Here is a 13101-nt window from a genome sequence, read left to right on the forward strand (position 1 = left end):
TCCCAAGTAGCTGGGACTACAGGCGTCCACCACACGCCTGGCTATTTTTTTGTTGTAGTTGTCATTGTTGTTTGGCAGGCCTGGGCTGGATTCAAACCCACCAGCTTTGGTATACGTGACTGGCACCCTAGCCACTGAGCTACAGGCGCCAAGCCGCCCACATGCACTTCTTACAGAACTAAACTATGTACTACTCTGAATTTATAACAAAGCTTTCTTTTTTTTTAAAGAAGCACACGTTTTCTTAAAAATGTACACATATTACTTCTCAGGAAAGAAAAGAACAGAATGAATCAGAGCAGGGCAATAAAGCAAAGACAGGGAAAAAGAACCCTCAGGTTTTACTCAAAAAGTTTTCATCACTAAAATCAAATACAGTATAATGTTTTCAGTGTTTCATTTCAGCCTTAAAATGTACAGTAATTTATCCTCTCCTGCTTGAAGGCTTTCTTGTCATCAAAGAATACTTCTTGCATGAAGAGTTTAGATTCATTTTCAGTTTTTCAATTTTAAATGTTGCAATCAGCCTCTATATATATATGAGTAAATATATATAATCATATGTAAATGAATTAGAGATCATTTTTCCAAACAATTAAAGAAAATAAACTCAATGAGAAACTCTACCAACTGATAAATGTGATACTTAGTCATTCTAAAATGAAAATTATAAATAAAAAATTACATAAGTAGTCTTCAGCTATCACATTTTCTGGCTCTGGCCTCCTCATAAAAATGTCCAGAATATCACTGAACTTCTGAACTACTGATCAGCCAAACTTCATAATAAGCAGTAACAATAAAAATAACAAAATGTGCCAGTAATCCCCCGAGTACTATATAGAAGTCAAAACCTGAGTATTTCTGCCTTGGGGACTCACGATGTAATCCAAAGAAGCCTGTTAGCATGACATAATACTGGGACTGTTGGATGCCACTTTCATACTCTTTGCAACTCTGGAAACAGTAATCATATCTAAGCATATACATATTATTCAAAGATAAGATTAAATTTTATAATTTTCATTGCCATTTACTTAGCAAAGCCTATAAATCAGGGCGGCGCCTGTGGCTCAGTGAGTAGGGCGCCGGCCCCATATACCGAGGGTGGCGGGTTTGGACCCAGCCCCAGCCAAACTGCAACAAAAAAATAGCCGGGTGTTGTGGCGGGCGCCTGTAGTCCCAGCTGCTCGGGAGGCTGAGGCAAGAGAATCGCGTAAGCCCAAGAGTTAGAGGTTGCTGTGAGCCGTCTGACGCCACGGCACTCTACCCGAGGGCGGTACAGTGAGACTCTGTCTCTACAAAAAAAAAGCCTATAAATCAATGTTCCCTTACCCTTTTTAACATTTAAAATAGTTTTTGATAGAAATCTAACAATCTTCACTTAATGCTATTTTCCTATGGGCTTGTGATATCACAATGGTAATTCAAAAACATTAAAATCACCTTAGTGGATATTCATCTCATAATAATCCAGTAAGCAACACATTTGTTTTATGTGGTGTTATGTCTGTGTGATATTTAACAATTAAACTAATGTTAAAAATGTCTTAGCAGTTTGATAGACTGCTATCAAACCTACTAAATTTTTTACTAGTGAGGAAATATCTATATAAAAAGGTATATTTAGATTTGGTTTAAAAGAATATAGAAGGAATACAGCAGTGTCTCAGGCTACAAAATCAACACCCATAAATCTGTATATATACCAACAATAGCCAAGCCGAAAAAACAGTCAAGGACTCTATTCCTTTCACAGTAGTGCCAAAGAATATAAAATATTTGGGAGTTTATCTAACAAAGGACGTGAAAGATCTCTATAAAGAGAAATATGAAACTTTAAGAAAAGAAATAGCTGAAGATGTTAACAAATGGAAAAATATGCCATGCTCATGGCTGGGAAGAATCAACATTGTTAAAATGTCTACACTACCCAAAGCAATATATAATTTTAATTGCAATTCGTATTAAAGCTCCATTGTCATATTTTAAAGATCTTGAAAAAATAATACTTCGTTTTATATGGAATCAGAAAAAACCTCGAATAGCCGAAACACTACTCAGAAATAAAAACAAAGCAGGAGGAATCACGCTACCAGACCTGAGACTGTACTATAAATTGGTAGTGATCAGAACAGCATGGTATTGGCATAAAAAACAGAGAAGTAGATGTCTGGAACAGAATAGAAAACCAAGAGATGAATCCAGCTACTTACCGTTATTTGATCTTTGACAAGCCAATTAAAAACATTCAATGGGGAAGAGATTCCCTATTTAACAAATGGTGCTGGGTAAACTGGCTGGCAATCTGTAAAAGACTGAAACTGGAGCCACATCCTTCACCATTAACTAAGATAGACTCTCACTGGATAAAAGATTTAAACTTAAGACATGAAACTATAAAAATACTTGAAGAAAGTGCAGGGAAAACTCTTGAAGGAATCAGCCTGAGTGAATATTTTATGAGGAGGACTCCCCAGGCAATTGAAGCAGTATCAAAAATACATTACTGGGACCTGATCAAACTAAAAAGCTTCTGCACAGCCTAGAACATAGTAAGTAAAGCAAGCAGACAGCCCTCAGAATGGGAGAAAATATTTGCAGGTTATACCTCCGATAAAGGTCTAATAACCTGAATCCACAGAGAACTCAAACGTATTAGCAAGAAAAGAACAAGTGATCCCATCTCAGGGTGGGCAAGGGACTTGAACAGAAACTTCTCTAAAGAAGACAGACGCACGATCTACAAACACATGAAAAAAAGCTCATCATCCTTAATCATCAGAGAAATGCAAATCAAAACTACTTTGAGATATCACCTAACCCCAGTAAGAGTAGCCCACATAACAAAATCCCAAAACCAGAGATGTTGGCGTGGATGTGAAGAAAAAGGCACACTTCTGCACTGCTGGTGGGAATGCCCACTAATATGTTCTTTTTGGAAGGATGTGTGGAGAATACTTAGAGATCTAAAAATAGACCTGCCATTCGATCCTATAATTCCTTTACTAGGTTTATACCCAGAAGACCAAAAATCACAACATAACAAAGACATCTGTACCAGAATGTTTATTGCAACCCAATTCATAATTGCTAAGTCATGGAAGAAGCCCAAGTGCCCATCGATCCACGTATGGACTAGCAAATTGTGGTACATGTATACCATGGAATATTATGCAGCCTTAAGGAAAGATGGAGACTTTACCTCTTTCATGTTTACATGGATGGAGCTGGAATATATTCTTCTTAGCAAAGTATCTCAAGAATGGAAGAAAAAGTATCCAATGTATTCAGCCCTACTATGAAGCTAATTTATAGCTTTCATATGAAGGCTATAACCCAACTATAGCAGAAGAATATGGAGAAAGGGCCAAGAGAGGGGAAGGGAGGGGGGAGGTTAGGGTGGAGGGAGGGTGATGGGTGGGGCCACACCTACGGGGCATCTTAGAATGGGTACAGGCGAAACTTACTAAATGCAGAATACAACTGTCTACATATAATAACTAAGAAAATGCCATGAAGGCTACGTTGAACAGTTTGATGAAAATATTTCAGATTGTATATGAAACCAGCACATTGTACCCCTTGACTGCACTAATGTACACAGCTATGATTTAACAATTAACAAAAAAAAAGAAGAAGACAGAAGACACCACATATGTCTAATCAATATACATATGTTAGACTGAAGGGAGACAGAAGAGGCAGAGACAATATTTGAAAAGATTACAGCAGAGAATTTTCCAGGATTAATGAAAGATCCAATCCATGAATTCAAGAGTTAAAATAAATTCCAAGTTAAAAACATACACACCCAAATCTAGACATATTATGGTGAAATTACAAACGAAGAAAAATATAAAAGATGTCTTTATCTTTCCATCCAAAGGGAACTTCTGCTAACATTTTCAATTTCTTTTCTCTACAGTATTTTCTACGTGTATACTTGTACAAAATTAGAATCATATTGTATATTTATCCTGAAGTTTTTACTTAATATACTAGTATGAACATTTTAAAAAATAAATAAATAATATAGAGAAATAAACTCAACCGGTAAATATGCAAGACAGAAAAAGTATAATATAACTAACCAGCATGATTTGGAAAATTTTTCTATTCTATTCCTCCTCTTCTACTTTAGTCACTCCCCCTAACTCAAACCATCTCCCTAGCATTTTAAGTCCAACCACTTTACCTTCCAAATGCAGCAGGAAGTTTTGCTTTCATTAGACTGTTTGAAGTGGTCCCCACTGCAAGGATATTCCCAAGCAGCATTAGAAGCAATCTTGGACCCACTCAGTGTCTTGTATACCTTTTTCCTTCCTCACTTCTTTGTTTCTCCTTCTTTAGGTCTTTGCTATGTCTTTGTCTTCCCCCTTAATCTCCTAGAAATATCGAATGGCAACCATTGGTACAATTTAGCCTTATTAGTCTGGGCAAGGAGGCTCATTACTAACATTCTGGAAGGCTGAGGCAGGTGGATTTCTTGAGCTCAGGAGTCAAGACCAGCTTGAGCAAGAGTGAGACCCCAGTCTCTAAAAAAATAGCTGCACATCAAGGTGGGCGCCTATAGTCCCAGCTACTTGGGAGGCTGAAGCAAGAGGATAGCTTGAGCCCAGGAGTTTCAGGTTGCTGTGAGCTATGACAATACAGCACTCTACTGGGTCAATAAAGTGAGATTCTGTCTCAAAACAAAAACCAAAAAACCCAATTTACCCTTATTTATTAATGACACTTTATTTTTTATTTATTTATTTTTTTTTTGTAGCGACAGAGTCTCACTTTACTGCCCTCAGTAGAGTGCCATGACATCACAGGACTCACAGCAACCTCTAGCTCTCAGGCTTACGCGATTCTCTTGCCTCAGCCTCCCGAGCAGCTGGGACTACAGGCGCCCACCACAACACCCAGCTATTTTTTGGTTGCAGTCTGGCTGGGGCTGGGCTTGAACCCACCACCCTCAGTATATGGGGCCGGTGCCCTACTCCCTGAGCCACAGGCACCGCCCATATTAATGACACTTTTAAAAAATGTGGACCTTTACCTTAAAAGTAAAGCAGAATGCTCACTGAAAGAGTAATATTAGGCCGGGCATGGTGGCTGACGGCTGTAATCCTAACACTCTGGGAGGCCAAGGCAAGTGGATTGCTTGAGCTCATGAGTTTGAGACCAGCCTAAGTAGAAATGAGACCCCATCTTTACTAAAAATACAAAAACTGAGGCAAGAGAATTGCTTGAGACCAAGAGTTGGAGGCTGCTGTGAGCTATGATGCTACAGCACTCTGTCCAGGGCAACAGCTTGAAACTCTGTCTCAAAAAAAAAAAAAAAAGGTTTGGCGACAGAGCACAGTGGTTATTGAACTAACCACATACACCGAGGCTAGTGGGCTCGAACCCAGCCCAGGCCAGCCAAACAACAATGACGACTGCAACAAAAAAATAACCAGGCATTATGGCGGGTGCCTGTAATCCCAGCTACGTGGGAGGCTGAGGCAAGGGAATCATTTAAACCCAAGAGTTGGAGGTTGCTGTGAGCTGGGATGCCACAGCACTCTACCGAGGACAAAATAGTGAGACTCTGTCTCAAAAAAAAAAAAAAGAAAGAAAAAAGAATAATGTTAGAATAGACTTTCTGTTTTCTATAAGGTCAACAATTAACATTAATTTATCTTTTAAAGATACATATTTGGAGTGTTGCAGATGAAATCATAGAGTGTATGGGACTGGTTTTCAAATGATTCTAAAGAAGGCAGAAAAGGATAAAACAAGATTGGCCAATAGTTGGTAATTGTTGAAGAAGGTTAATGGGAACACGATATACATTACACTACTCTCTCCATTTTTAAATATATTTGAAATCTCCCAAAACAAAAACTAAAGACTTCAAAATGGGAAGTTAAATGAAGAAAAAAGAAGTTCCATACATATGAGGTATGACAATTAAGTTCACCAACTCATCCTAGAAAATGTGCTACATACTCATAGCTGAATATCACTATAGTCAACTTCAAAGTAACTCCCCTTGGGAACCTATCCCCCCATGCTAGTGCCTAGACCACTCTTTAAAGCAGTTTTAGAACTCTTTTTCTGGAATGGCCATCAGAGCTGTCATCATAATACCCTTGATGTCCTGAATGTCATAAAAATGGCATCCTTTCAATATTTCCTTTACCTTTGGGTAAAGAAAAGTCACTGGGAGCCAGATCAGGTGAGTAGGGAGGGTGTTCCAATACAGTTATTTGTTTATTGGCTAAAAACTCCCTTACAGACAGTATTGTATGAGCTCTTTGCTTTTGCTTATCAGAGAGCTCCTTCCCAGACCATCTTTGCACACACCTTTTTCATGCCAAAATTTTCAGTTAAGATATTCCTGTTTTGGCTCAGCGCCCGTAGCTCAGAGGTTAGGGCACCGGCCACATACACTGGGGCTGGCAGGTTCAAACCTGGCCCAGGCCTCCTAAACAACAATGACAACTACAACAAAAAAATAGCCAGGCATTGTGGCAGGCGCCTCTAGTCCCAGCTACTTGGGAGGCTGAGGCAAGAGAATCACTTAAGCGCAAGAGTTGGAAGTTGCTGTCAGTGTGACGCCACGGCACTCTACCACCAAGAACACCATAGTCTGTCTCAAACAAAAAAAAAAAGATTTTCCTGTTTCCTTATCAATGTTTACTTGGTCTGCTATGTTTCTCATAGTCAACCAATAATTGTGACACACAATTCCATGAATTTTTGCAGCATTTCCTCACTGCCCATTACTGGCCACCCTGACCTCTCTTCATCAGTGACACTTTGACCCTTTTTCTCCCCTCAGAAAAATGTTTAATCCATTTGTACCCTGCCATTTTCTTCATACATGAAGACTAACATGTCCCTAATTTCACTCTCACTCTTGTCAAGTTTAACAATTAATGTTGTTCATTGCTCTAATTCAAGTTCTGACATTTTTTCAACAGCACACAAAAACATGCAACAATAATAAAAAACATTAGGAAGATACAGGCACACAATGACAAGAATGCTGCTGTAGGGTGGCGCCTGTGGCTCAAGGAGTAGGGCGCCGGTCCCATATGCCGGAGGTGGCGGGTTCAAACCCAGCCCCGGCCAAAAAAAAAGAATGCTGCTGTGGGGCCGGGAACAGTGACTCATGCCTGTAATGCCAGCACTCTGGGAGGCCAAGGTGGTGGATCCTTTGACCTCAAGAGTTCAAGACCAGCCAGAGCAAAAGCAGAGACAGAATCTCTAAAAATAGCTGGACATTATGGCGTTCACCTATAGTCCCAGCTACTTGGGAGGCTGCAGTAAGATCACTTAAACCCCAGAGTTTAAGGTTGCTGTGAGCTATGATGCCACAGCACTCTTATCGAGCATGACAAAGTGAGATTCTGTCTCAAAAGAAAAAAAAAAAAAGAAGAACACTGCTGTGGGACATACCAAAGTTATAAAACCTTACCAAGCTGTTTGTACAGGGCTGCCAATGTAACTGCATGGTGGCAAGTTCACAGACTTAATTGTCACACCTCGTATGTCTCTCAATTTACATAATTTTTTTTTTTTTTGAGACAGTCTCACTATGTCACCCTCGGTAGAATGCCATGGTGTCACAGCTTACAGCAACCTCAATCCCTTGGGCTTATGTGAGTCTCTTGCCTCAGCCTCCCATGTAACTGGAACTATAGGCGCCTGCCACAATGCCCAGCTATTTTGTGCGCGCGCGCGTGAGTGCATGCGTGTGTGTGTGTGTGTGTGTGTGTGTGTGTGTGTGTGTGTGTGTTGCAATTGTCATTGTTGTTCAGCAGGCCCAGGCTGGGTTGAAACCTGCCAGCCTCAGTGTATGTGGCCGGCACCCTAACCACTGAGCTATGGGCACCGAGACACAATTATTTAATTATTAATTAAATATAATTTAAATATTGGTATAATAGATACTATAAAATAGCTTCAGCAGGCTCAGTGCCTGTGGCTCAAGCAGCTAAGGCACCAGCCACATACACCTGAGCTGGTGGGTTCGAATCCAGCACGGGGCCGCCAAACAACAATGACGGCTACAACCAAAAAATAGCCGGGTGTTGTGGCGGGCGCCTGTAGTCTCAGCTACTTGGGAGGCGGAGGCAGGAGAATCACTTGAGCCCAGGAGTTGGAGGTTGCTGTGAGCTGTGATGCTACGGCACTCTACCCAGGGTGACAGCTTGAGGCTCTGTCTCAAAAAAAAAGCTTCAGCAAATGCAAGGGAAACAATGGAACAAATTCATCTTTGGAAGAACCTTAAAAAACACTAGCTGGGAAGAAATTTCCTTTTTAAAAAATCAGCTCTCAAATGTATAATGTATGTTCAACTTTTACAAGGTGAGTTAGATAGGTACTAACAGTGGGAGTATTAGAATAAGCACTGGTTCTAAAAATATCCACACCTCAAGGGCATATTTTTCAAATCTGCGATTACCTTAATTAAGAAAAATAATAGTGTAGGCTTATAAAAGGTGAAATAAATCTTGCTTCTGGGGTGAAAGGGTGGATTGGTATATAGGGGAACTAAAGGAAAGGATAAAGAAAAGAAGTTGGCTCATGCCTGTAATGCTAGCACTCTGGGAAGCCAAGGCAAGAAGATTCCTTGAGCTTGAGAGTTCCACACCAGACAAAGCAAGAGCAAGACCCTGTCTTTACTAAAAAATAGAAAGAAAAACTAGTTAGAAATTATGATGTGTGCTTATACTCAAAGCTTCGCAGGACACTGAGGCAGGAGGATCACTTGAGCCCAGAAATTTGAGGTTGCTGTGAGCTAGGCTGATGCCTCGGCACTCTAGCCTGGGTGACATAGGGAGATTCTGCCTCAAAAACAAACAAACAAAGAAAACCAGAACAGAAAACTGGTATTCAAACAAATATTGGTATACAAATGTTCATAGAAACACTATTCACAATAGCCACATGGAGGGAGCAAACCAAATGTCCCCGACTGATGAATGGATAGACAAAATACGATTTATCATACAATGGGATATCATTCAGCCATAAAAAGGAATGAAGTACTAGCACATGCTACCATATAGATAACCCTTATAAACATTACACTAAGTGAAAAAAGACACAAAACTTCATTGTGTATGATTCCACTTCTGTAAAATTCCAGAAGAGGTAAATCCATAGAAATAGAAAGCAGAGTGTAGTTGCCAGAAGGTGGAGAAAGTAGAAATGGGGAGTGACTGATTGCTCAGTGGGTACACAGATTTCTTTTGAGATGATAAAATTGTTTGGGAACTAGATAGACAAACACAGTGAACGTACTAAATGCCACTAACGTACCCTTCCAAATGCCAAATTTTATGTTATGTGACTTTCATCTCAATATTTTTCAAATAGATAGTGAGCTCCTGCAGAGCTTTAAGAAGATAAAACTGATATGATATCTAATGTGTTTTGAACATACTAAAAAGGTATTTTAATAACTGCAGCAAAGTTAGAGGATGAATTAGCATTAACATACAGAAAACTAACTAATGAAACTAGAAACTCTAAGAAAAGCAATATAATTTTAGCCATGAAGAGTACTCACAAAATTACAGTAATTCACAGAATTAAAGAACTAAGCAGAAAAATGACATAATTGTATAGGGAGGAGAAGCGACAGAAAATGTCCATGTCTGTGGTAGAGAAGGAAAGGTTAAAGAACTAGCTTCTAATCTTCCATACTTAGAGTTCAACCAAAACTATTTTAAAAGGCCAGGTGCAGTGGCTCACGCCTGTAATCCTAGCACTCTGGGAGGCCGAGGAGGGTGGATTGCTTGAGCTCACAAGTTCGAGGCCAGCCTGAGCAAAAGCGAGACCCTGTCTCTACTAAAAATAGAAAAACTGAGGCAAAAGGATCACTTGAGCCCAAGGGTTGATGGTTGCCATGAGTTATGATGCCACGGCATTCTATCCAGGGCAACAGCTTGAGACTCTGTCTCAAAAAAAAAAAAAAATTTAAAGTGAAAAAGTAGCTCAGAGGCTAGGGTGCCAGCCACATACACTGGGGCTGGCAGGTTCGAAACCACCCCGCGCCTGCCAAACAACAATAACAACAACTACAACAAAAAAATAGCCAGGCCTTGTGGTGGTGCCTTGTAGTCCCAGCTACTTGGGAGGCTGAGACAAGAGAATTGCTTAAGCCCAAGAGTTTGAGGTTGCTGTAAGCTGTGATGTTACAGCACTCTACCAAGGGTGACACAGTAAGACTCTGTCTCAAAATAAATAAATAAATGTGAAAAATTAAAAAGCAGAAGTGCCAACGAGTTTACTATTTAAATAAATGTAATCTAATACTGAGAGAAACATTTATAAGAATTTTTAGATGAGCGTTTAAAAACTTGGGGAGAAATGCCACGGGGGACTAATAAAAACAAAAGGGAAGGCAGTCAAGGAAGAATAGTGCATATTTACACCGGTTATGAAAACTAAGCTCACCTGCAGAAACTGGGTGAATTCCGTGTAGTTAAGATGCTTCTTCCGGTTATGCCCAAAATGCAGTCGGATAAATTCACAGTCCCAGTTAAAAGGGATATGATGATGAATAATAGTCTGTCCAAAAATTTCTTTGACATTTTCTTAAAAGGGAAAACAAAAATAAACCAATTATATCTGGAATAAGTAATTTATTCCACTGCAATGTTCCTACAGAAAAAAATTAAGAGAAATTTTAAAAGTCAATATCATCTGCTTCTATTAAGATTAACTGCAAATTTTTTTTTGTGCTCAGAAACCCATGCACAGGAACACAATTGATACAAAATATAATTTTACACTTAAGATTGTGTACCATTACATATAAGGCCATGAGATTCTTAATTTTTCTTGATTTAATTTTAATTAGAAAGTGATTTATATCTTGCAGTATAAATGGCTGCTACTTTACATTCTTAGTATAAAATCAATAGTGTTTTCCCAGTTCCTCAAGGAGTCGAATTAAGCCCTTTATCAGAAGCGTGAATACCTAAATTACAGTATAATGTAATATTTGTCATACTAAGTATGGTTTGATTGAGGCTTGATTATTACATTCACACTAGCCTGAATATGTCTATTGAAGATAGATATAAGAAATACTATCAAAAGCGTATCATTAGCTCAGCAGCAAGCACCTTATTAAAAGCTTCTGATATTGTCAAAAACATGGTCTTGACACAAAGCTTCAAAATTCCCATAAAATCCATGATTATGCATCTGAACTATTAAAATATTTTTAGATAAGTGAAATTAGTGATTCACTTTTAAATAAAGAACACAGTACACTAACTTTTAGATAGAAACTAGTCACAGTGTGTAATATACAACCTAACCCTCTAGCAGCTTGTCTTCATGCACTAACAATGTCATTCCCTTTCTTACACAGTTCTAAACTTAACTATAAAAGTCAGTTCACAAATGACTGGTACTTTAACAAGCATAGACTGGATAGACTAATTTAGAAGCTCATGCCAAAAAAAATCCAAAAAAACAAAAAAAATCAACCAAGTTAAAGAAAGCAGGAAGCCTGTTTTACGGATACTTTAAGAACCAAATTATTTTCAGATTTAAGCCAATTTTATTAGTGAAAGGGTTTTTACCATGAATAGCTACCAATTATACTAGAGAATTAGTAAATACAAGTTTAGTGTTTTATATTTTTCTCCAACTATGCTATTTTCTCTAATTTTTACCAATTCTTTTAATAAGATACTGATTCTATTTTAAATGGTTTAATGGATTCCCTTCAGTTTTATATATGTACCCTTTTTCTTAATGAAAGCATTACTACTGGGGTGGAGAATGTGAGAATCCAGAAATGGAAACCCTACCAGTTCAGACTCAATATAACAGCTCTGAACAGATTACAGCAATCAGTAAAGTTGGAAGAAGGCATTGGATGTCACTGGGGAGATGGGATTCTCATCTTTTCTTTCAAATGGAATGCAGATTTCACTTCTTTCTTCACCAAGTAGTGACAATATTTCAGAGTTTTTAAATCATGTCCAGTATTTCCATATTACATAAATACAAATTAAATATCTGGATTTTTGTTTCTAAAAGCAAAGAATTAACTTAATAGCAATTCTGGGATCCTGGTTTTTTATATCTTTAAATATAAATGAAACTTCAAGTTGTAAAATACTGTAAGATATTTAAAATAACAAAGGTCTCAAAAAATACTTAGAGCTAAAAATATTAAAGCAAATCACCAAATTTTTTGGGGGGCGGGGGCGTGTCCTTTTAATCTAATTAATTAGCTGCTTCTCTTCCCAAACCAATAAATTAAAATTGTTAAGGTCTAATAAGTAGTGTTCAAATAAAATTTAAAAATTAAGGGAAAGTAGAATAGTATAACTTAAATTACTATGTTAAGTAATATTAAAATTATTGAAAGAAGTTCTTTCATTTATTTGTTTATTTATTTATTGTTTGAGACAGAGTGAGTCTGTCACCCTGGATAGGGTTCCATGGCGTCACAACTCACAGCAACCTCAAATTCTTGGGCTCAAGCGATTCTCTTGACTCAGCCTCCCAAATAGCAGAGACTACAGGTGCCCACCACAACCTGGCTAGTTTTTTTCTGTTTTTAGTAAACACAGGGTCTGGCTCTTGCTCAGGTTGGTCTCAAATTCCTGAGTTCAAGTAATCCACCGGCCTCAACCCCCCCAAAGTGCTAGGATTACAGGCGTGAGCCAATACGCCCAGCCTTAGGAGTAAGTTATTATTTTAAAGGTCACAACTCTGACGCTCAATTATTTGATAAGAAATATATATTTTAATTTTTATATAATAGAATAACACTGAATCCCTTTTATATGATCAGAAAATATCATAATCTCAAATGTGAAATAGTGAATTTACTATTTCAAGTAAAGTCAAAGTTTCTAAGACTTTCAAACTAAATAAAAGTAAATCTGTAAAAGCTTTTTCCTACTATCCCAAAAAGGACACTTATAAGCTAAATTTACAATGTATAATTTACATTTAGAAAAATATCTTGATAATAAAAACTTTATCTAGAGATTCTATTTTATAAAATTCTTAGCAATCTCTAAATAAGATCTTAGAATGTCTTTGAAAGGAAATGATGGCCTAAATTACTCATAGTAATTT

The 13101-nt window shown here is 38.0% G+C and overlaps 1 protein-coding gene across 6 annotated transcripts in view; it reads right to left on the reverse strand.

Annotated features, from left to right (window-relative positions):
* The window catches only part of SLC25A12 (solute carrier family 25 member 12), a 302640-nt gene that overhangs the window by 46332 nt on the left and 243207 nt on the right, over positions 1 to 13101 (reverse strand). For all 6 annotated transcript variants that reach the window (XM_053596493.1, XM_053596495.1, XM_053596496.1 and 3 more), the window contains one exon: positions 10447 to 10586. In XM_053596493.1, the coding sequence (XP_053452468.1) occupies positions 10447 to 10586 (140 nt within the window). The remainder of the gene's footprint in view (positions 1 to 10446; positions 10587 to 13101) is intronic.

This window comes from Nycticebus coucang, chromosome 7 (assembly GCF_027406575.1).
Source record: "Nycticebus coucang isolate mNycCou1 chromosome 7, mNycCou1.pri, whole genome shotgun sequence".
In the NCBI taxonomy this organism is placed as follows: Eukaryota; Metazoa; Chordata; class Mammalia; order Primates; family Lorisidae; genus Nycticebus; species Nycticebus coucang.